Consider the following 26,609-nt stretch of genomic DNA (forward strand, 5'->3'; position numbering starts at 1 on the left):
TACTGTGTGTGAGGGAGCTGCGTATCAGTACTTATGAACCTTGCACTTTGGCTGCTTGCTATGGCTTCTTAACTTTTTATTGCGGAAAAGGCCTAGAACCGGCCCAGCTTGAATTTTAATGAACTATTTGCACTTTAGTCCTAGATGTAGGTTTGACTTGAACTATTTTGATATGCCTACAGCTCCTAGATTAACTTGCCTGCACTTTAGCTGACGATGTGGGTTTTTATTATACTCACTCAAACCTGTTTATATCTGCCATAAAATCTTATTGCAAGATGTCATATCCTCTTTAATCTATGTGCATTCTTGCTCTTCTTTTTACTCAATGAGCGTTATAGTCTCCTACACTTCTTAACTTTTTGCTATGAATAAGGTCAGTTAACACGCTAGAATCCAGCTTGCACTTTTTTTTTAAATCTGTTTGCACTTTAGCTGATGATGAATATTGACTGTACTTATTTAAATCAGTCCACATTCGCTACAAATACTTGATGCAAGACGTTACATTCTTTTAAATTGATGTGTATTTCTGTTTTTTTAAATTATTTGTTGAATTTTATTGAAATGGTTTTAAGTAACCGAGCAAATTTAAAAAAAACTTGAACCTATCAGAGATAGGACCTCTCTAAGTGGCAGACAGGACACAGTGCATTTTATTCAGGATGTAATGACTTGAACCAGTTGCTGACTGACAACCCGGATGACGTGCAACAATGCGGCCTGTCCCACAGAGAGGATCTTAAGGACCTGCAGTGCCTCGTCTGCTACCAGTGCTTGCAGAGTAGGAGCAGGGAGAGAGCTGCCCAAGGCAAAGGAAACCCTAGTCTGTTTATGGACTGTATGCCGGCTTGGAACCGGGAGAACCAGAGTGAGGGTGGTGCCGATAGTAGTGGTGGTGGCAGCCACAGGAGTAGATGTAGTGGCCTGTGATGTGCTGGCAGCCACCATGAGGGAAGGGGAGAGTAGGTGGCCTCAGAATCAGGTGGTGAAGTGGCCTCCTGGCCAGCCCCTCGTCCTCAGAGTCACTGGTTCCTTCAGTGTTGGTGGCTCCACCTTCTCACTCCCAAAGGGCCACTTGATGCCCCCCCTAAATGTGGCCAGAGGAAGATGAAAGCAGACATCTACACACATCAGTTACACACTACAAAGTTAATTATCAAAATGTACACACATCAAAGAGATTCTCAATCTATACACTAAAAATGAATATTCATTGGAAAGGGCACCCAGTATGACAGTACAAACGGCCTGATTTAAGAATTTGGCAGACCCATAACTCCTTTACAAATGACATTGATATCCAATTTGCTCTATTAGAAGTGCATTATATCTTATAGCACTTGTAAAATAGTGGACAGGATATCTGTCACTTTTTTGACTTAGTACCCATCTGCAAATCATGGCCAATATCTGTTCATGGATGACTTTTGATTTTTTTTTATCTTGGAGCTAACAATGTTCTCTGCAAGGTGTAGATTCCTTCCCCTTGTCTGGCATTCAAACTTGTAAGTATCCGCTAACACACGTTCTGTACTATATGGACCTAAACTCAAACAAAAACTGCATGTGTATGAAGGACTTGCCCATCTTTGCGGCATTAGTCCGCTCATACAATTGCTGAGAACATGTATGCCCACTACAAACGCCCCCCTCAAGTAATGTCTAAAGGATACTATCCATGTCACATAGTAGTTTTATTAACACAATTGTGCAAACACATTATGTGTTGGCATTACTTTATACTAGCACCAATAAATATATACAATTTGTTAATTGGTAACATTTATAAAAGTGTCATCAAAAAATCATAAAGGCCACGTCGTTCATGTGGATTTTAAATAGTGAATTCTTAATACTTTCTCAAATGAATGAAGGATTCGGTTGTTGGAAAATTGAGATATTTTATTTGGTGATAGTTATTATCTATACGTTAACTCACTTACATTACCTGCCATTGAATTATGTTGAAAAAACAGACAAACATGTTTTGCACCTATGCTGTTGAGCCTGGGACTTTCTCAAGGCTGTAACAGTATTTTGATATGAACCAAGTCAATGGCTATGGAGCATACGCTTCATGAGTCTGTCTAACTTTCTTTGTGTACATCTGTCGCCTTCATGGTTCATTACAGTGGAGATGGTAAAGCCAGTCCTTTTACATTTGTTTTTTTGCTGAGGTAGCGTTGGTCATTCAAATGATTTTCTTTCCAGATTCAAAAATGACAGTGCATTTTCTGCCTTCAGTCTATCCTGTAAAAAAAAGAAAGTATATTTTATTTGAAAAATAGATATATTCCCCTTTAACCTCCTACGTGAAAATTACTGCACTCAGTTATAATTTAGAATGCTATATTGCAACCTCTGCTGCATTATGACCTATGACCTTTATGTCTTGCCCTTTGGTAAGATAGTATAATATAGATTGATGCATCACTTCATTATCCAGTCAATGTTTACGGATTCGCAATTTTATATACGCGTGCATAGTACACACGCACGCACACACACGCTCACACAACAGGCAGGGAGCATGGAGTCTGGGCAGTTACCCTAAATCAAATTGGAGCCATTATTTAATATGGAAACACTGGCACTCCTCAGGGACTCAAAGCTTCATCTGTTTATTAAAGAACAGACAGATTTTTTTTTTAAATGAGCTTCAGCTCTTCCAACAGATCCTCTGTCAAAAAGAGTATAGAAACAAATAAGGCGCCCCAGGTATTTAAATACAAATCACTCCTTAAAATGAAAGACAGGCTATAAAACAATTAACAAAATACTAAGTAAAATTGGTCATGAAGAATAGGCTGAATTATTCCAACAATTATGAAACTTGCTCATATAACAATTATTATATCAAGCCCTTTTTTTCTTGTTGTTGGATAGCTAGTGCAATTACGCTATAGAACTTACTGATCTCCTAATTGCCATTCAATAATGGTTCGTTGACAAAATCTCACAAATACATTCATGTAGCCCAAGTGCTTCAGGACTAAGCAAATATATTACACCATTCAAAATATTAACACATCACTCTAACCAGCTAATATCTAAATGCTGAGAGAAATGTCCTCATTATCTAGCCCAAGTGGGCAATGCAATTCAATTTTTTTATTTATACAACATAGAATCATGTAGAAAGGTGCAAACTCATCTAAAAACTTTAATATTCAAACTGCCACGTTGAGCTGAATATTACCTTTCCTGTCTTCTAAAACAGCTCATCTAAGAATCCTCATACTCACGTGAACATGAAAATTCCAAAAATGAAAGTATTAAAACCATATTTACATTTTTCCATGAATACAAGTATCCTAATAGGAATCAGCAGATCTAAATAATTAAACCAGCTATGAAAGTGGACAGGCAGTTCCTCACCAAAATTTGGTCCTATCGGGCTTTTAGTGGCTTGATCTATAATATTCTATGACTCCAGTTGTCTCGATTGCATATCTCTCTCTCTCCCACTGTAGGGTTCACTTCAAAAGTATCAATATGCAAAAATACTTAATAATAATTCAGAATAACCCTCATGTATCTTTTGGATTGGCATTTGCCACTGGATATGTGGAGTCTTGAATTTTCATAGCTCTCTGGTGCTCAAGTATCTTTTCCTTCAAAGGGAACACTATGCTTCATGTGTACGATTTTTCTGCATGGACACCACAGTGCATAGACAACATGGGGGTACTCCATGTAATTAATGTTCTTTTATGTATCGATTTCCATTGTAGCAGGTACTACAAAGTCCTTAACATTCCATGCCTTGCGGAATCTTGGTTTTCATCATCTCCTGTGATAAATAACTTCTAACCAGCCTCTCTCTGAATGATTTGATCTTGAGATGGACTTGAGTATATGGTCCCCAGTAAACTATTTTCTTTGAAGAATATAATACATTTTTTGAATAATCACATCTGCTTTATCACAAAAAAACTGTAGAATATCTGCTTATAGTTTTCTTCATTCCTAGGCCGAGGCCTTACGTACATGGGCTCTCCTTGACAGCTCTGTTGGAAAATGTTCTGTCTATTCTTGAATCAACAGATGCAAATCTTTACCCCTCTGAGGAGTGCTGCTCTATCCTTGTAAAATAAGGACTGTCATTTAATATTCACTCAAAGTCACCTTTTAAATTTAGTAATGGTTATGACATAAAAACCCATGAAATGCCCCATTATGGTTGGAACTAAAAAACACAGCTCAATGACATAAATCATCTCACTAATGGTATGAGATATTACTTTATCATTAATATTATGAATGGCATGACTGTCTTTTTCTGTGGTTGTGTTGTAATTTAAAGATGTGTTGACCATGAGCACAGGTAGAGGATAGGAGCAGACAGTAAGCATATTCGGGAAGAGACAGAAAGGAAGTGAGGAGCATATTTATTATAGGTATTGCATCGCCCTGCACCACGCAAGGCGACCCAGTTGACAGTGCAAAACCTACAATGAGATTTATCAAGCCACGCAAGGCCAACCTGTGTGGTCTTGCTTGGCTTGGTAAATCTAGTGTAACGCAAGGCAGTGCAAGTCACTGCCTCGCATTACACTGCATGGTGAGGGCGATACATGGGTGGAACATTGGTGTTCCCATGCATCCATCCAAGTATTCTGACAAATTCCCAGATTTACCAAGAGTGGTAGACCTGGGAATGCATCGGAATTGTACGCCTCCCCACCAGAGGCGCAATGAAGAGAAATATTTTTATTTCTTCTAATTTTTCCTCTTTCCAAGTGTGCTATAAGAGGAAAACGCCTCTGAGGTGCAAGGGTGCCTGCGTTGCAGCTAGGCAGCACATTATGCACCAGCGCTGGGAAATGACAGAAATGCATCGTATAATGTTAAGTACGGTGCATTCCTTGCCCTTTCCCGTTGACGCAGCTCAGTGCAGCGCAGCAAGGTGACTTGCTGCACTGCGCTGCATGATTTTTTAATAAATATGCCTCTCAGTGTATTAGGTAACAAGGTTTGAGTAAAGTAAGGGGTGCACTGGTACATAACAAGGGGTCTGCTGGTTGATTATGGGGAGCTGTTTGGATTGATGCCAGCAGATTGCTGTTAGCTATAAACATAAAGCAAATTCATAGTTTTGACCCGCTGTCATAGAGACTGTAGCATTTAGTGCAAATGTCGGCCAAGCCTGACAGTAACAGTTGATGCACCGAGGTCCTTTGGAGTTTACTTTAATCCTTATTAATATCCGCTCTAATTTCCAGTGTACCAGTAAGATTAAATTGAAGCACATATTGATCCCGGCTCCAGACAAAGTTTTTAGAGTGCGTGTGAAACGAATAATTAAGCCTCTTATGAAGAACAAGGGAATCCACGTAAAGTTGGTCAGGGACCTTGGGTAACCAATCATTTCTAAAGACAATGGTCCTTAGACAGGGATTAATGAGAGCAAACAATAACTATAGACCACATCAGTACTATATTTTACAGCTGTCCAGCCAGACAGGTGTTTTTAATATATAGTTGCACTCTTAAGCCCCGTCCTTCACAAGCCCTCTGTAATTCTCTTAACGAGTATTTTATTGACAAAATTAGCACCATCAAAGCTAATATTCCTCTTCCTTCACCCAATTTCCACTGCCTGACCCCTTACCCAATCCCCACTTTCTGGATCAGTTCCCCCTAATATCTAGGGAAACCTTCCTCACCTCACTTACCAAAGTTAAGTTTGGCTCTCCCACCGATAGTTGCCCTGCTTATTTATTAAAGGAGGTCTTTTCTGTTTGCCCTGATCCGCCTTTGGCACTTCTCAATAATTCCCTCTCGTTGGGGATAGTCCCTGACCTTTTTAAATCTGCTAAAATTATTCCCCTTTTAAAGAAGGCAGGGGCCGACCCATCTTTTCCTTCTAATTTCCGCCCCATTTCTTTGCTTCCTTTCTTGGGGAAAATCTTAGAGAGCCATGTCACAGCGTTCCTCAGCTCTTTCATCGAGAACACTCATGCTTTAGATCCTCACCAAGCGGGCTTTCGTCCCGCTCATTCAACAGAGTCTGTCATACTCTCTGTGATGGATGAACTCAGATGTAGAGCTGATGCCAATTCCACTCAGGCCTTGGTTCTCCTGGATCTCTTGGCCGCCTTTGACACGGTCGATCACACCATCTTGATCGACCGTGTCAAGAGTGCTGGCCTCCGGGGCTCCTCCCTGGCTTGGATTTCCTCATTTTTGGAGAACCGCCAGCAGACCGTTCAGCTGGCTGGCTTCTCTGCGGCCCCTCTACCTGTCATCTGTGGGGTCCCCCAAGGTTCCTCTCTCTCTCCTCTTCTTTTCAATTTGAACATTTTCCCTCTCATCTTTGCTCTTCAAAATTCGATGTCACAGTATATAATTATGCTGACGACCTCCAACTTATCTTTAACATCTCCTCTTCTCCTTCTTCTGTCTCAAATTTTCAATCAGTTATGTTGTTTATCAGTGACTGGATGAACTTTAACCAGCTTAAGCTCAATCCCAATAAGACTGAGCTTGTACTTACGGGTGGTGTTTCCAGTCCCTGGTCCTCCATTTTTTGGCCCTCTTCTTTTGGCCCACCTCCCTCTCCCTCTGCCTCTGTTAAAAGCCTTGGCATTAAAGTTAGCAGCGACCTTTCCATGCATAATCAAGTTAGTGCTGTGGTCTCATCCTGCTTTCTTAACCTACGTACCATACTCAAAATTTCCAGTTTTTTCTCTATCAAGGCACTTAAACCAATCTTGCTAGCCATGGTTATATCTCGTCTGGATTACGGGAATGCTCTGTACGTCGGAATACCGGCGTGCGAGCTTCGCCACCTCCAGCTAATCCAGAACCAGACGGCAAGGTTGGTTTATAAACTGCCCAGACATCATCACATTACTTCACTTTTAAAAACTTTACATTGGCTTCCACTTGCCGAACGTTCCCTTTTTAAATTTGGTTGTCTGATTTTCAGGGCCTTAGCTGGCACTGCGCCTGCCTTTGTAGCCGCTAAACTCAAGCATTACGTCCCCACCCGCAACCACCGGTCCTTATCTAAACATCTTTTGTGCATTCCCCGCTGTAGAAGGAAGAAACATGGCGGCATGAGTTTTTCCTTCTTGGCCCCCTCCTTTTGGAATTCCTTACCCCTTAGTATTAGGAATATTGCTCTCTACATGGACTTTCGTTGGACCTTGAAGACCTGGCTTTTCCTACAGGATTTTGCCGAGTAGACATCTCTCTATTCACTTATGTCCTCAGCGCCAAGAATCCGCTTGGTCTACGTGCGCTCCACACGTACCTTCCACTTCACCTTCAAATATACACAAAATTCAGCAAGAAACAAATAAAGTGGGACACAAGCCTGTATCTAACTAAGTGGGAAGGACGTACAACATGAACCAAAAAGGCTCAGGCAGAGTAAATTGTTTGTATGAGACACATTTTGGTAGGACAAACAAATTATAGTGGAGACACCATTACACATAATAAGTATTAAATAAAGAGGTGTATATGGCGTACAACAAGTCGACAGCGTTTCGATCCTTACAAAAGATATTGGATCATCATCAGGACATTAACAATGGTATGCCTGTATACATTTTGCCTAGATCCAGGTCAGAGTGACTTGGAGGAGGTTTTTTTCAGGCAGAGACCGAGTAGAAGTCCAGGTCAAGTACAAGGAGAGTAAAGGATGCGAATAGCTGTGGCCAATGCAGTTTGATGCTGGGTCAGAGTCGACCTAATAAAGGCTGTAACAGCTTGTTCGTCCTTCCCACTAAGTTGGATACAGGGTTGGGTCCCACTTTATTTATTTCTTGCTGAATTTTGTGTATATTTAAGCAACTATATATTAAAAACACCTGTCCGTCTGGACAGTTGTAAAATATAGTACTGATTGGGTCTATATTTATGGTTTGCTCTTATTAATCCTTGTCTAGGGACCATTGCCTTTAGAAATAACGAATAATTAAGCCTTCATTTTTTGAACAAGGATCGAGAAACAACGAACAGCGAGAACTCCCTTATATATATAAAAGAAGGATGTGTTGATTTAGTCCCTCACAGCCAAAGAGGACTTTGCGACAATGTTGCCCCTTTTTATTATATCCACAAACAAGGGGTATGCCCTAATACCCCCAACACATTTGGGCAAGAGCACACAGAAGCAAAAACACAAAAGTATGTGTGGGGATCAATTGGAAAAAATACTGGGTAGGAAAAATATTATTTCCGCCAAGTGGGAGCCTATTTCCCAGAACAATTCAATCACTCACCGAACTTTTCACAATTCGTTCACATCACTTTTTAATATCTTTTTTTATATATACTTTATGACAAAACTAAAAACATTACACATAAAACGTAAGAAACTCAATATTCCAAAAATAATCCTAATCCTTTCCTACCCATCCACTCTAACCGGGTTGCAACACAATACAAATATGTAGGCAATCCGAGGGGAGGTAGTCCTTTACACACAAAAGTAAGGGCAACTTCCCCCTCCACTCAGTCCATATGTTGTGTGTATTTATACACTACATTATCAAATCTTTTTAATCTATTGGACTCCTCATCTTCTTCTGGTCGACCCGTTTCGGCCCACTGATTCGGGCCTCATCAGGACATGTGCAACAAAAGAAAGAAAAAGCAGCTACAAAATAATTTTGCACAAATCAATATCTTGTGTACTCTGCACTCCATATATATAAAAAAAAAATGTTTCTCTCTTGCAACCATGCACGTCCTTGGAAACACAGGTAAAACATCAAAGAATTGCTTACACAACAACACAAAGACACCATAAAAACCACGTATAAAGGATCTACACCCTGCTACAATTGCAGCAATTCCAATAATGTTATAAAAGGATATTGGATGGCGCATCCAATGAAAGGGACAAGAATCAATCTAAGAGGGACTGCGAACTGCGACACCAGCAACATTGTTTATCTGGTGTATGTGGGCAAGAGTGAAAGAAAAATGAAGACCAGAATCCACGAGCATAAGAGCAGCATTCGGACCAAGAATATGAAATCAGTGGTTGCCTCCCAGTTTCTAGAACACCATCAAACATTAGTCAACTCAAATTCGTGGTATTAGAAACTGTGGAGAAATTGGAAGGAAGAGACAACAACAACCGTCTTCTTCAAAGAGAAAATCATTGGATCAAATTTCTTAATTCTCTCAAGCCCAACGGCCTTAACAACTGAATGGAATTTCTGTGTTATATATAACTCCATGGATGGATTCTCATTACTCTCTTAGCTCTCGTCACTCTATTTTATTGCATAACATCTCACATCTCAGGTGTTTTTACCATCACTGACACTCATCATCATCTCAGCCTTTTGACTTTCTTTCCTCCGCATGCACCTCATTTTTAGGTTGTCATGTATTCCTATAGGTTCTGAATCGATCCCCCTATTCCTGACCCTATTCTGGTTAAACTAACTATCAAGTTAACTAACAGTCAGCCCATGAGGCAAGAACAGCCCCCATGATGCAGATACCGTTATCTGACGCAGTCACACTACGGCACAGGAACGTGTTATCTGATTAGGTCATAACGCTTGAGATCTAATTAGACAAGCGACATTCCTCCAGCCCCTGATAAGGCATACGACGTTCTCATAACAAATCAAACCTATGACAACCTGGAAAATCCGTGCGGCCATTGTTTTGATTTCACAGAGAACTTTAGTAAAGAATGTGCTAACGAGCAAGTCGTATGACATCTTTATTGACGTATCTATGTCCATCCTTACGTCAATCTCGGCACCTTTAAGGTATAAATATTGCCGATCTTGCCCTATGCAAACACACGCGTGGTGACAAGATGGAGCAGCCATACTTGCCGAAGCCGAGAGCAGAAGCAGACCCCGCTGGCGCAGCCCCGCCTTCCTGACACGCTGAGAGACGCGCTGCTATCTCAAGCCGAGAGACCCAGCACCGGCGTTTCTGGGCAGCCCTCGCAGGCAGCCTGGAATATCGAGAGCAGAGAAAGAGATACCATTCCTCATTCATCCTAACTTCCAGGTACAGAACTGAATAACCCCTCACAGAGAATTCTTTAGTTATTCACTTGGCAAAAACAAACTTAACTTAAACTGTAACTTTCTATTCCCGCCCACGCATTAGACTTAGGTCAGGTACACGGGGTAGGCGTATTTAGAAACACCAGTTGAGTACGTTTAGTCAAATGTATATGTGTATGTAAATATATTTTAATCATTTTCAAACATCATATGGCTCAGAAACCATATCAATGTTTTTACAGTATTATTTTATACTATTGCTTTTAATGTATGCACTTTACTTAACTATAAGTATTGCAATAATATCGATCCATTTCTCTTGTACGAGAAAAAAGACTGATCAATAAATAACACCTTTTTATTGAACACGCCCGTCTCTTCCTTTTCTCTACAATCTGATGAGACTAAGAATGCACGTACTGACTGAGTAAAATAATTGCCTTGTGCTCACACGACTCTCGAGATTGACTCTTGATTAGGGGAGAGCAAAGTTGTCATGTTCTATGGTTGTCAGAAACTAAATCCCTTCTTGTCTAATCAGGGAAGTTAATTCCTCCTTGAACATTCGAGAACGTTTCTAGCGAACTCTGAGCTACGCTGGCAAACCCAAAAATTAAGTCTAGTATCGACAGTAGTAGACCTAGTTAACGTCTGGTCTAGGCCTTTACTGCTGTAGGTATTATTCCAATGCGCAGAGCCTATTGGGAAAATAGGAGCTACACTACATGGTGCCCAACGCGTTTGGAAAGGGCGATAAAACTAACGTAAGACATTTAGAGTAACTCAGTCGTGCTTTCTCACTCAGACCCCTTTTCCCATTATACTCCAAAGACGTCTGGAGTGGGTGAAAGGTAATATCCTCCAAAACCTCGCAGGAGGGAACTCCTATGTATGGTTCTTGGTATAGTCAACGTTGAAGGATAAAAACAGTCCCAAAATATTGTGCATCTAATCTCTGTTTCCATAAAGAAACCTGATCTGCAAACAAACATAATACCATCCTGTCTGTAAAATGGCAGAGAGTGATGATGAAAGAGAGGCAGTTAGATTAGCAACTGAACTCGCAGATGCTGATGCTACCATGCAAGCAGCAGACCCGAATATAACACTCATTCCGGTCATTAAAAGGAGATCTATAACCTTAAAACTTATAGAAAATGGACTGACACCTAGAGGTGGCACAGTCATATTCGTAATCGAGGCACACGAATATCGGCAGACAGAGGTATACTATTCATGGATACATTTTCCAGCAGCAAATGCTGTAACAAAGTACTTCCACTATTACAAAGTAGAGGAACCTCCTGAAACGTACACTCCTTTCGAGGAGGTGGAAGTACCACTCAAATTCCAAGAGCATTTGCTCTTATTTGATGGCGCCCTAATACATAACAATCACATTACAAGGCTCGGTCCTTTAGGTAGACCAGGAGCAACGTGGCCGGTCTTAGCCGGATACACACCACATCCAGACATCGAAAGAATGCCTGCAGCAGAGCTGTTAATACAGCTAAAACAACTACTAAAAATTCATAGACAATTAGTTCAGTATGTAATGCGGACTTCAACAATTCAGCCAGCGATTAAACTTCCACAGCTGACCCCTCACCAGGGGAACACAAATAAAATTACACCACAGAACATCCAATCCTGCCTAGGTAAAGTTCCAGCTAAACGGGAACAAATACCATTCTGGTTGGCACAGAAAATCACCCAAATAGAGGCGGTGTTTCCTGACACCACCCCATTAGAAAAACACAGGATTCTGACTATATGTCTCCCAATGGGAATCGCACCACACATTGAGGACTGTGACACTTGGGGTACAGTCTTTGCTTCCATCTACACAAAAACGCACGGTGTTCCATCCATTTCGGTAATACCAGATGTGCTAAAACAAATTCAAGATGAATACGGTCCAGAACCTGCTTTAACTCTTGGTATGAAATTACTAAAAGACTTCAAGCAGGTCTCGGCTATATTATTAGCCAACATAAAAGGTGAGGCAGCAAACGTGGCGATCCGCCAGAGGTTAAAAGAGACAGATATAGCAGACCAACCAGCTGAAATTGCCAGAATCATAGAAAAATCCTATGAAGAACTAGGCTGAGATAGTCTATGTGGAATACCAGTAAAACCGCAACTGACTACAAGTCCAGAAAAAATATTTTTTAATAATAATTCACCAAAAAAGAACTGGGATGGAAACAAACAATCCAATCCTAAAGAAAAGAAATTCCAGTCCCGAGGGAGGTCTCCCAGGCGAAGAGAGAAATCTCCAAACCAAAGACAGAGGTCACCGCAGAGTGACCCCTCTGGGAATAGATATAACCTTAGAAATAGGGATAATATTAAAAAACCTGATAGATATCAAGACATTGATACACGTCCCTCTCAATCTTTTCAGACTTCCTCGCAGAAATCGGAAAGAAGAGGACGATCAGAAGAGCACGCCAAGTCCAAAGACAAGGAACCTGCTCAGCTAAAAAAGAAATTACAATTTCCAAAAAAGAAGGTAGCCAGTATCAAGGTAGTTAAAAATGCCGAGAATACTGAGGACACAACTGAAAAACGGAGAATGGGCTCAGACAATGCTAGACAGCGCAGCAGAGGTGAGCATAGCTCGCAAAGTCATTATGAATCATCTGGAGACAGTGGACACGAATGAATACCTTCAAGTGGAAACTGCAGACACCAGAGTTAGCAAGCCCCACAAGATATACGAGATAACATTACGTATAGAGGGAGATAAGACTAGGAAAATAAGGGGACTATTTTGGGATAACCTCTCCAAGGGTTATGACATCCTTCTAGCTGAAAAAGACTGGCCACCAGAGTTTGTCAGGGAGTGCCCTCATGGCGAAGAAGTAATTATGCCTGCCTTCTCGAATCAAATCCCGATTCATAAAAAATACACACTTGCTAGAAAGTGGGCAGTGGCCTTAGCACCTGCTTTATATAAAAATCATGTAGGATGGGATGAGGATTCTCCTCCTCACAAAATCCAGTTAAAATCACAACCTACTGCACAAAGGCAGTACCCAATTAAGCAAGAAGCTAAAAAACAGGTAAATGGAATACTAGATCAGCTAGAATACCAGGGGGTGATTGAAACTTGCACCTCACAAATGAACAACCCTTTGTTTCCGGTCTCCAAACCAGACAATTCATATCGTCTAGTTTTGGATTACCGACACCTTAACACATGTTGCAAAACCTTTGCAGTGCAAAACTCACACAGTGCTGCACTAATGAATAACATAGTGCGCAAAAAATACAAAACAACCTTGGACATCTCCAATGGATTCTTTTGTCAAAACATAGCACCAGAGAGCAGATATTTAACTGCATTCTCAGTAAATGGCACTCAAAAGCAATTCTGTCGGTTAGCCCAGGGGTACAAGAACAGCCCGGGGGTATTCTCAGCGAGAGTAACAGAATTACTACAACTATATGATGATGAAGCATTATCTTATGTCGATGACATTTACTTAACAGATGATGACTTGGAGACTCACTTGAAAAGAGTGAACACCATAATACTTGGGTTCGCGGCAGAGGGTTACAAATTCAACTTTAAAAAGTCCAGAATTGCCCATCTGACAGTCCTGTTCTTAGGATATGAGTTATCAAGTGAAGGTAAAAGCCTGGCTGACAATTTCCTAGAGAAATGTGCCGTAATCCAAGCTCCTAAAACACTAAAAAACCTACAGTCAATTCTAGGTTTCCTAAATTTCGGAAGAACATACATTGCAAATTACGCAGAAAGGGTCAAACCCCTTTATGATCTAATTAAACCAGACTTTAAAAGATCCAATTGGACTCAAACACACACAGAAATTTTGAGATCCTTACAAACAGACATGCTAATTAAAACAAAATTAGAAACACGTGATAACACACGCAATCTTGTGATTCGAGTCATCCCAGGGAGATGCGGATTCACATACCTGACCTCTAATGAGGGAGAAAAGGTACCAATTGCATTCAAATCACACTTGTACACTAAGGCTGAAATGAAATTTAGCCCAACGGAAAAAATTCTTACAGCAACACAGACAGCTATAGCAAAAGAACGAGCCCTGGCACAAGGTAAACGAATAATAATCGTGACACCAATACCAGCCTTAACCACTTGGCTGCTAAGGGTGTTCGACGAGCTCCATTGACTTTCCATTGAAATCAATGGAAAGTCCATGACGAGTTACCCTTGTCATTAGCGCTGAAGGGGTTAAAGGCGGTAACAAAGGCAAGCATTCCAAATGCTAAAGCACTCCATCCAAGATGGATACAATGGGCTAACTCTCTTGCTGCAACAGACGTGGTGTACGAATTTGATCCTTATTTAAAAACACAAGAATTTCTCCAATATGAATTTGAATGTCCTCCGCCAACCGAAATTCTGCCTCTAGATCACTACGGCTGTATAATATATACAGACGGATCAGCACAACCCGCAGTAGGGGGTAAACAAGCTTACAGTGCTGCGTGCGCGATTGTTAAAGGTCGTTGGCACGAAGGGAAATTTAAACCAACCCTCACTAAAACACAATCCCTAGGAGATTGTACAGCTCAGCGAGCTGAACTACTAGCATTCAAGATGGCGCTTGAAAATACCGATCGAGAATTCCCCACACTCATAGTGTGCGATTCGTATTATTGCGTTCAATCTTATAATGAATACTTGCAGATCTGGCTTCAGAACGGTTTCAAGGATGCGAAAGGTGGCACAATCAAGCATAAAATGCTCTGGGAACAAGTAGCTCTTTTACAAAAAGAACTACCAAAGACTCACGTGATACATACACTGAGTCATCAACGTGATGGCGTTCACGTTGCAGGGAATTCATTGGCTGATGAGGCCGCGAAGGCAGCTGTGCAAACGGCTTCCGTAGCTGCCGTCACCAGGTCAAAAACAAAAATAGACAGCGAAATATTACAAGCTGTCAGCGCTTCAGAAAAGGATTCGATAGAACCACTCCCTAAAGGCTTTCCAGTGAAATACTCATACATAACTGATGCAAACAATGTTCCTTTTGCTCAAATCCCTGGAGTGGGGGATTGGGCAATTCCAAACATGGAACATAGGTTAGAACTAATAATAGCGGCACACGAAGGGCTTGCTTCTATCCATGCTGGCGTCTCAGCCACAGTATCATTATTAAAACAGAGATACTGGTGGCCACAAATGAGAAGACAAACGAGGAACTATGTTCTAGCATGTGAAATATGTCAAAAAATGAAAGTATCAACGGTGAGACGTCCAGCGCAGACACCCCTTCTAATCTCGGATAAACCATTAGCCTGTGTTTATCTAGACCACTGCGGTCCCTTACAAAGGGATGTTAACTATAAATATATCTTGGTCGCAGTGGACTCATGCACGAGATTCATATGGATGTGGCCCCAGCGAACGGCTGACGCCAGAACTGTTATAAAAGATTTGCGAGTCTTTATCGGCACATACGCAATTGGCATGCTGCATTCGGACAATGGTCCTGCTTTTAGCTCTCGGGCTTATAAGGAGGCCATGGTCAGCATGGGCGTGCAATTGCGGTACTCTTGTCCATTTCACCCTGAGGGGAACGGAATTGTTGAAAGAAAAAACCGTGACATAAAGCAATCTATAACGGCAAAGGTATTAGGTTCGGGAGCTGGGTGGGTCAAACATCTAATAAGTGTCCAACGTAGTCTAAATAACTTGCCAAGAAATTCTCTGAAGGGATTCAGTCTGTACGAATTATTATTTGGAACTAGGATGTTGATCTCTGACCTTGATAGTCAGACTTCAGTGGTTAAAGAAAAAAGCTTTGATGTCAAAGACCGTTTGGCTATTTTGCAGGACTTAAACAAAACAAGAAAAGACCTGAGCAACATACAGTTGAAACAACAGCCAACGACCACTGAAGAATCACCACCTGTCCCAGCAAGACCTGTCTGGATTCCAAAAGTCGGGGATCTAGTCAGGGAGAAGATCGCGGTAAAGAAGGAATTTGGGCCTTCTTACAGAAAAGCAGTTCCTGTCTTGTCTGTCAACGGGACAAGATCAGTTGTACTACCGCCACTTGCTGGTAAAAAGGAGAACCGAGTTGTATCCATCGACCTGGTAAAACCACAACATGTGGCCGATAACAAACAGTAGGCCAAGTGGACTCCCAATAAGTAGCAGAACACCAAGGTTTGCTACCAGTACAGAGGTCTTAACAAAGAGGCTCATCACATTCGAAACGCCTACAGAAGAACAACAAGGACTATGCAACAAAGCAATAGAACTCAGACCTCTGACAACCCAAATAAAAACATTTAGCAGAGACACACCAATCTACAATGAAGTACCAAGTGAAAATGCAAAAAACAAAAATCCTGAACCAATTGGAACAATTGACAGAACTGCATCCGGTTACTTCATCAACTTCGATGATTCCTCTGAAGGCTTCAGTGAATCAAAGACACAGCCATCATCAAAATCCTTTAAAGACAAAGCTAAGGAACTTTTGAAACAACTGAAAGAAACATATCTGGTTTCTCCATGGATTGAATTTTGGGTGGGTTTTGGTGCATTTATCCTCATACTTTGGCTCATCATGGTATTTACTTTGGGACGCTTCATTGAGGGAAAATATGCTAAAATGGACACAGCAAGTCAGAACATCAACTTGGTCCTCAAACCACACACATCTTCACACGTCGAGAAAAGAGAACTTTCTTCAGCCAACTTCACAGCCAATCCTATACCTGGTGGGGTAGCCTGGGACAACACTGACTATGAAATTTATGGTCCGGTCGAGATCCTGAAATATCCACACCAAATCAAGATCTCCTTGAGTGACTTTGCAAAACCAAACTCATTTGCTGATGATTGGGACTTCGAAAGCATTAACAACATGATGTCTGACTTAGTAATGTCTGCTAAATTTACAAAACATGATTATTTGCAAGGTTCTACAAATTATGATAGTATGTATTGCTATAACCATTATGGTAACCATTTTTTACATAAATCTGCACAACCTAGAAATGTTTTAAATTATAATCAATGGGAACATTGTGCTACACCTCCAAAAGGAAGCTCTAGAACCGTATATGACAAATATTCATATTTTTCAGGTTTTAACATAAGTAATGCTGAAACATTTTATTTTAAATTGTCAAACAAGACAGGGATGAAAACCATGATAACCAACACAAAATTGATATATTCAGATTCATTCTTTGAAAAAATGAATACATTTGGATTTGATTATTGGGACAAAAATGTTGATTTGAAAAGTGTTTGGGGTACAAAAGAATGGCAAGTACAGGGTATAGAAGCTTTGTTTAGAGCCTGCATGATCCCAGAACAAATGATATTTTTAAATGACACTGTTCAACAAACCACCTGTCTTGGCTTAGCCAAAATCAAAGATTTAATTAAACCGTCTATTCCAAAGCCAACAATGTTTAGCAATAACTCTGATACAGATGAAGAAATAGACGTAAACCATATATTAAACCAAAACAGAACACATCCTGATTGGAAACAATGGTTGATCTGGCCCACAGATACAAATAACTGTCAAGATAGATTCCTGAATAAAACACAGGGTTTCAAAATGACCAGGCCAGACCCTAGATATCCCCAAAGACATCACCCAGGGATAATAACAACCTACAGTGTGGGCAAATTATGCCTTCAATGGCTACAAACTTCCACACTGCCTGAAATTAAGCAACACCTAACTTTACTTACTGATGGTGCTGACTTGCGTGATTTCATAATGGGACCACGCAAACAGCGTCAAAAGCGTTTCATAGCAGCCTCTGTATATGCAGCATACAATGAGGCCTGGAAGGTTACTCAAATTGAGACAGCAGAAAGAATACGGGAAATTGACCGTATTAATTTGGAAAAATCACTTTCTGTAGTGGACAATGGGTTAATGACTCTGTCCTCCAGAATTTTTTCATTGGACAGCATTGTGTCTTCAGCAATCGATATATTATCGCAAGACTTACTGTTATTACAACATGGTCAGTCACAATTGCGTTCCATTGTACAGCTTGGCTGGACGTTACAAAATCTGCGTTCAGGCTATGTGCCTTGGCGTTTAATCAACACAACGTCACTATTCCAAATCTTTAACCTTACTGATAGACAAATCGGTATGGCGCAAAAGGGTGCTGATTATACAATCTTGAGCATTGAAAAACTAGAAAGATTACCAATGACAATGTCAGAACGACCTGTCAGTGAATGGATAATACACGGAATCATAAATATTCCAATCTCAACCTTCAGGTTTCAATACTGCCAAAAATATATACAGGCTGGCATGTACGAGAAATTGGGAAAGGGGTACCTTAAAACAACTTGGAACCTGCCCTATTCACATGCATGTGTCAGTAATAAAGGACAGAAGGTGTTTCTTAGTGGCAACAATTGTGCTATGTCACTAAGCGGCACGCTTCTGTGTAACGGTATTAGTTTGCACGGAGCCTGTGAAGGGAATTCATACAACCTTTCATGTCACCAGCAAGGCGCACCTGCAACTGAAATAGAACCATTCTTTCAAAGACTCTATAATGGGAGTTACATTCTTATTGTAGACCGAAGATGTTGTAGTCTTAGGCCCGGGACTCCTTATCTAGTCACTACGACGGCGAAGGTCAAGTGCTGTGGACGTTCTTTGTTCCCCAGCTCCTTTCCAGACAGGAAGGCAAGGGCATGGCCCAATTTGAAAATTACTTCTATTCGAATAGATACTTTAAGCAGAATGAAAACAGTGCTTCTTCAGACGCCTACAAGGCTCACGTCATCAAAAGAAACGTATGATCTACAAGTCGCAAGGACGACTGCAGAGATACATACATTATTATCAACTAATTCCCCCGTACATTTCGCGGAAATCCTGAGCGAAATCTTAAATATTTCTGATACCAATGGGATCTCAGGGGTATTTAATACAGTATTTTCGATGGCATTAACACCATTCAAAGCTATACTGGGTATTTTTCCAGATTTCGTCCATTCGATTTTTGGCGGACTTCCCCTGATCCTGGGACTAATTGCAGGAATCCTATTCTTAGTCCTTATTTTTCGTTATGGCAACCCATGTCACAGATCAAACTCTCGCGACAATGGAAGATACGATCCTAGCCATTGGATACCGGGACCGGATATCAAAAATCCTGGGACTATCCCGGCTTAGAGACCTGAACATGACTTGGTTTCTATCATTTCGACCAATGTGGCAAAGATGTGTTTTACCTGTACTAAGGTGTCTGCTATGCGGAGAAGAATGCGTGTTAGACACCTGTCTGACGCTACAATCGGATGCGCCAGTGGATGCAGATACACTGTTGGTTCCTACCAAGGTTCACGCTTTGTGCTGCCCTCAAAGGCTGCCAATCCTGATGACGGCATTCCTGGAATCTTCACCACTGTGATTGAAGAGTAGTGAAGTTCAAGATGAAAGCAGCATCGAACAGGTACGACCTCCTGTCAGCAATGCGAATCAGAATGTCAATGCAGACAATCATGCGCACGAATGCATGGTTACCCCTATTTCCGACTTAGTGGAACTTTCCAATGAAGCTGTTGACAGTTTTTTCGAAAGCCTGAATGATATGATGTTCTCTCCAGAACAGAAATAGAGACTTTTGAGTAAACTCGCACACGGCGTTCCCTGAATTCGGCCTTCAACTTTAAAAATAAAGTCACATGAACAATTCTTCCCACCAGTTCACGGACAACAATTTTTTAGCAGCCCCAAATTATTTTTCACAAATTTTTCGGGACACTTATCTTCTGCTTAAAGTAAGAAACTATTCCTAGAGAACTAAGATTTCTATTTTTAGATACTTTATAAACTTTAGTTGCCCGCTGGGATGTTCACAAATATTTTATTATGTGATGAGATGGTCTCGAACTTCCTTTCTGTATAGCCATATTAAGAGCCATTTCATGTGTATTTCTCATATACCAAATAAGCAATAATGTCTACAAATGCGTGTTTACTTTAGCGTTTAATTCATAGCTTAAGTGCATACAATATATATGACTGCAATTTTTCAGTATATTTGAAAATTTCAAAATGCATTTATGTATTTTGGGGTGGTAAGGTATACACTATACTCTATAGTATGTTGTACTATGTTATACTATGCATAGATTAGTAAATATGACCATAGTTAGCGTGGAGTGGGTGTCATGTATTCCTATAGGTTCTGAATCGATCCCCCTATTCCTGACCCTATTCTGGTTAAACTAACTATCAAGTTAACTAACAGTCAGCCCATGAGGCAAGAACAGCCCCCATGATGCAGATACCGTTATCTGACGCAGTCACACTACGGCACAGGAACGTGTTATCTGATTAGGTCATAACGCTTGAGATCTAATTAGACAAGCGACATTCCTCCAGCCCCTGATAAGGCATACGACGTTCTCATAACAAATCAAACCTATGACAACCTGGAAAATCCGTGCGGCCATTGTTTTGATTTCACAGAGAACTTTAGTAAAGAATGTGCTAACGAGCAAGTCGTATGACATCTTTATTGACGTATCTATGTACATCCTTACGTCAATCTCGGCACCTTTAAGGTATAAATATTGCCGATCTTGCCCTATGCAAACACACGCGTGGTGACAAGACGGAGCAGCCATACTTGCCGAAGCCGAGAGCAGAAGCAGACCCCGCTGGCGCAGCCCCGCCTTCCTGACGCGCTGAGAGACGCGCTGCTATCTCAAGCCGAGAGACCCAGCACCGGCGTTTCTGGGCAGCCCTCGCAGGCAGCCTGGAATATCGAGAGCAGAGAAAGAGATACCATTCCTCATTCATCCTAACTTCCAGGTACAGAACTGAATAACCCCTCACAGAGAATTCTTTAGTTATTCACTTGGCAAAAACAAACTTAACTTAAACTGTAACTTTCTATTCCTGCCCACGCATTAGACTTAGGTCAGGTACACGGGGTAGGCGTATTTAGAAACACCAGTTGAGTACGTTTAGTCAAATGTATATGTGTATGTAAATATATTTTAATCATTTTCAAACATCATATGGCTCAGAAACCATATCAATGTTTTTACAGTATTATTTTATACTATTGCTTTTAATGTATGCACTTTACTTAACTATAAGTATTGCAATAATATCGATCCATTTCTCTTGTACGAGAAAAAAGACTGATCAATAAATAACACCTTTTTATTGAACACGCCCGTCTCTTCCTTTTCTCTACAATCTGATGAGACTAAGAATGCACGTACTGACTGAGTAAAATAATTGCCTTGTGCTCACACGACTCTCGAGATTGACTCTTGATTAGGGGAGAGCAAAGTTGTCATGTTCTATGGTTGTCAGAAACTAAATCCCTTCTTGTCTAATCAGGGAAGTTAATTCCTCCTTGAACATTCGAGAAAGTTTCTAGCGAACTCTGAGCTACGCTGGCAAACCCAAAAATTAAGTCTAGTATCGACAGTAGTAGACCTAGTTAACGTCTGGTCTAGGCCTTTACTGCTGTAGGTATTATTCCAATGCGCAGAGCCTATTGGGAAAATAGGAGCTACACTACAAGGTAGCCCACCATTTACTCTTCATTTAAATTTTCACCCCAGCGGTTTTTAATGTTCTCCACAATTTCTTTTCCCACTTTACCCTTCATTTCACTCTACTGTGTACTTTTTTGGCTGTTATTAAGTTCTAGTGCCATCATTGCAGCCCTGCCTTGATCTGAGTATCTCAACACAAGCTATTTAGCTTGCCGCCCCTGCATCTTTGAATCGTACTTTGTTTATTGAATATTCTTTTTGTTTACTTTAACTGTGACCTGTTTTGTGTCCCGTTATACATTGTAATTATCATATACGCCCTGTCTCTCTTGGGATTTATGTTTGCGCATTTACTTCACCCAATAGTTCGCACTTACTAATGTTTTAAGATGGCACCCATCAGTGAGCACTTCCTTCACTTGGACCCTTTTAGTCCTATTTCACCTGCCTATATTCACCTTTTAACATGGAGCTTTCAGCCCGGGCTACACCTTTGACATTGAGCGCAACGCGTAGCGACGACTCCCATGTAAGTACACCGGCTCATGCCGGCTCATCTCTGGCTGTTATTTTGGAATATCTCACTTCACGCCGTTCTCACCCATACACGTTGTTCACCTGGTTATGCATTTAAACCACGTCTCTTACTTATGTGTCTACACCCATTGACACTATGCTTGAGTTCCCCTTCATTTCTACCATTCTAAGGTTCTTTCACTATGCACCTGGTAAAAATAATCTTAATCCCTTCTTACCCATCCATTCTAACCCGGTTGCAACACAATACAAATATGTGGGCAATCCAATGGGAGGTAGTCCTTTACACACAAAAGTGAGAGCAACTTCCCCCTCCGCTCAGTCCATATGTTGTGTGTATTTATACACTACTATATAAAAAAAATTTAATCCATTGGACTCCTCCTCTTCTTCTGGTGGACGCGTTTCAGCCCACTGATTCAGGCCTCATCAGGACATGTGCAACACAAGAAAGCACCTACAAAATAATTTTGCACAAATCAATATCTTGTGTACTCTGCACTCCATATATATAAAAAAATTCTCTCTTGCATGCAACCATGCACGTCCTTGAAATCCGTGTTTACATCTCACCTTCAACACCAATACAAACTTAAGACAGGCCGTCGGATAGATAGTATCAACTCAGTGTTCTGCATGCTAAGGCATGCTGGAAGAATACAAAAAACAAAACACATCTAAGGAGCCCTCCTCCTCTGTGATTAGCCATGCCATTCATGCGATCTTAAACTTTCTGTATGGCAACCGTGCTCTTAACCAAATTGCTTGTCACAGACTCTGTGTTCCCCCTGTGTGAAAAATGGAACACCTACAGGTCGTGAGGGTCTACTTACAGTGGTGGGTCTTGAAATTGATCAGCTCATAAGTACCTGAATGGGTCAAAATACACACCCCGTTCAGGAACCTATGTAATACATCATGTAGCTGGTAAAAATATGACTACCCTATGAGTGTTTCAATATACCTCTGCTGACCGCACTGGCCTCTCAAAATATATGGGAAGTAGATGACGCTTCAGTACTGCCGCTGCTATGTATTAAATAAAGTCCGATGTCAGAAACCGTCCGGACGGCATTTCTGCTCATTCCAACCCCTCTGTTCTGTAAATAAAGAACAAAGTTCAAAACTCCGGCGTGAAAGGGGCACATTTAAAAGACGGCCTCGGTGCTCGTAAAACCAGCGGCATGTCAGCCCCACATTGCCATACAGAAAGTTTAAGATCGCATGAATGGCATGGCTAATTACGGAGGAGGAGGGCTCATTGGATGTGTTTTGTTTTTTGTATTCTTCCAGCATGCCTTAGCATGTAGAACACTGAGATGATACTATCAATCCGATGTTCTGTCTTAAGTTTTTATTGGTGTTGAAGGTGAGATGTCAACACGGATTTCAAGGACGTGCATGGTTGCATGCAAGAGAGAATTTTTTTTATATATATGGAGTGTAGAGTACACAAGATATTGATTTGTGCAAAATTATTTTGTAGCTGCTTTTTCTTTCTTTTGTTGCACATGTCCTGATGAGGCCTGAATCAGTGGGCTGAAACACGTCCACCCGAAGAATAGGAGTCCAATGGATTACATTTTTTTTATATAGTAGTGTATAAATACACACAACATATGGACTGAGCGGAGAGGGAAGTTGCTCTCACTTTTGTGTGCAAAGGACTACCTCCCCTCGGATTGCCTACATATTTGTATTGTGTTGCAACTGGGTTAGAATGGATGGGTAGGAAGGGATTAGGATTCTTTTTGGAATATTGAGTTTTTTATGTTTTATATGTAATGTTTTTGGCTGTGTCATAAAATATATAAAAAAAGATATTAAAGGTGACGTGAAAAAATTGTGGAAAGTTAGGTGAGTGGTTGAATTGTTCAAAGTAATTACCTGGGGACTAGGCTCCCACTTGGAGGAAATATTATATTTTTTCTTTGTTTTCAAATATGTCCTGGTGAAGATGGTGTGAACTATATCGATTTCCACCAAAACACAGCATCAACAGTTTCTTTTTTAATTAGTGTATTTGATGTTAATAACATATAATGTGTATTTTTTTAACAATATAATAAATCATTTTTTTTTTAACTATAGTGAGACAGAGATTGATTTCATAATTTTTGTATATTGTTTTGGCCATCAAGGGTGACTCTCCTCTTGGTAGTTGAATTAATAAAATGACACCATAACGACAAAAAGCCAATAAGGTGAACAGGAGATATGATTTTCTAAATATTAGGTTAACAATGGCTTCAAAAAGTGAAAAGTGTCAACTGCTGGTATCTGGTCACACTAGACCGGGTCAAAATCAGAAGTTAAAGCTGACCAGCATGGATCGCTAGGTGGATACAGGGACCGGGTTTGTCCTGGTAAAAAGATTACCTTCTGCTTAAGAGACCGTTAAGGAGGTTGAAAGTGGTCAGCGGGGTCAGGTAGCGGACTGGATCTGAGGAAGGACTCAATGGGAAGCTGCTGTGCAAGGTCTCAGAGTTGATCGGAGGCTACTCAGCATCAGGTCCGGTGAAGCCGTCGATGAAGGTTGTCTATGGTAATCGGGTGCAGCTGAGCTTTGAACTCGGGAAAGCCATCAATTGGGTGCTGCTTAACATCGAGTTTGGTGGAGCTGACGGTCGGGTGCTGCTTGGCGTCGATCCTGGTGAAACTTTCAGTTAGACAAGGAGTACACTCTGACCACAGCAAAAGGTCCAAGACCATAGGCACAGTACCTGATGGCCAAATCTCACTCTTACAGAGGCCAGCATAGGGGAACAGGTCAGATCTAGTTGAGACTGGTAAGCTAGAGTGCAGGAGAAGGCCTCTGTAGCTCAATGAGGAGGTCAGCCAAATGGCTCTTGGAGTCACATCTGGGGTCCTGGAGTCAAAATAAGCAGGTCCTTGAGACAGCAGGGCAGCCTTTCTTCTGATCCTTCTTATATCCAGGAGTATTCTGAGGAGAGATATGGGGATGCAAGTTCTATGCCCAGTGGCAGCCGTTGGGTGGGAGGAAATGTTTTGTTCATCCTCTAAACCAGTTCTGGGCAGCTCCCATCTTCCCCTCACTGGGTTTGGAGCCAGCCTGACTAGAAAGACAAAAGGGAGGCAAGACTAGATCTGAGCTTCATCTGCCAATGAAAGGGAAGGCATCCTTTGAAGCTTAGAAAGAGGATGGGCACAGCCACCAGGCCATTCTGTCAAGGAAGAAACCCCCCCCCCCCACACCCAGAGCCCTTTGCGTACTATCTGAGTGCAATACACATCTCACCACAAGGGAGCCATCAGTACTCAGGTGACACTTGGACACTGGTAAAAAGGTCTTTTGATTTTTGGCAGGAAAAACACAACTTTCTAAAAGTGTCTTTTGCAAAATAGCATTATAAAATCAGATCTTACTGTTTATTTGTATTTAACTTACTGTTAAAATTAGTCTATGAAATATTTCCTAGCTATTCCCAAAATGAATTAGCATTATTGAGTGCAATAATTGAAACCAGTGCTTTCAAGGGGAGAGCCAGCTCTGCCACTGAGAAAAACGAGTTTGGAGATGTTTCCACTTCCTGTAATGTTGACAGGTGGAAATCGCAGTTTAAAACTGCACAACCAGGCTGCTCCAGCAGGCCTGGAGATATGTTTTTACAGTGTTACTTTAGTGGGTGACCCAGTGAGTGCTGCAGCCCATTTGTAGTATCTAATTTATAGGCAGTGGGTACATGTAGTACCATATAATTGGGATTTTCAAGTATATTAAATGTGCCTGTAAGCGGTATACCAATTTTAACATGTTTGAATCTGAGCGCACAAGCACTTTACTTCTGGAAAGGAGTAAAGTGTCCAGAGTCCTATGGCCAACAAAAAATGTTTTCAGCAAAAAAAGATAAAATCTGGGGGAACACCATGCAAAAGGTGGTCATTTCCAACAATCATCAGAATGGCAGTTCCTAAGCCTCTCTTCAGAGCGTTACCATTGTCATGGCTACACGGATTATGCAGCATAGAGGCCCGCATTATGTGACAAGATACCTAATTTGTTTTGCAAAAATACAAAGTATGTGGCATATATTTTGACAGTGGTTTTATTTCAACTATTTCAGACAGAGGCAACATTTATGGTTAATTTTGCAGATGTTGCAGCAAAATATGGCAAATGCAGTAAAACCATAATGATGTGATAAATGCTTCAACCACTATATTGACTAAATTCACTGATCCTCACCTTTGTCCTCGTCTAACAATTTATTCAGTGCTTACTTTGAACTCATGGTTACTGGTGGGGCCCAATGGCACTCATTTCTGGGGGCCGGCACATATTTTTCTTCACCCAACATTGACCAAGTGCAACGGAGAGAAAAACACACAAAGGGGAAAGAAGGAGAAAGAGAAAGGTGGAAAACCCCTCACAAAGGGCAAAAGCAGGAACCTGCACGAGAGATGGACAGGGGATGGGTGTGTCTGGTAGTTGATTTAAAAGGCATGAGAGGGATTCAAGATTATCTTTCAGCACATTGACATTTACTGGCATCGGCCATGGGCTTCTGAGAGGA

At 41.1% G+C, this 26,609-nt stretch overlaps 1 protein-coding gene across 1 annotated transcript in view; it reads right to left on the bottom strand.

Moving 5' to 3' along the window:
- Positions 1 to 1,884: 1,884 nt before the first annotated feature.
- The window catches only part of ACMSD (aminocarboxymuconate semialdehyde decarboxylase), a 625,677-nt gene continuing 600,952 nt past the window's right edge, over positions 1,885 to 26,609 (bottom strand). Inside the window, exon 10 of the mRNA XM_078681812.1 lies at positions 1,885 to 2,253. Within this exon, the coding sequence (XP_078537938.1) occupies positions 2,191 to 2,253 (63 nt within the window). The 3' untranslated portion in view covers positions 1,885 to 2,190. The remainder of the gene's footprint in view (positions 2,254 to 26,609) is intronic.

This window comes from Lissotriton helveticus, chromosome 3_1 (assembly GCF_964261635.1).
Source record: "Lissotriton helveticus chromosome 3_1, aLisHel1.1, whole genome shotgun sequence".
Classification (NCBI taxonomy): domain Eukaryota; kingdom Metazoa; phylum Chordata; class Amphibia; order Caudata; family Salamandridae; genus Lissotriton; species Lissotriton helveticus.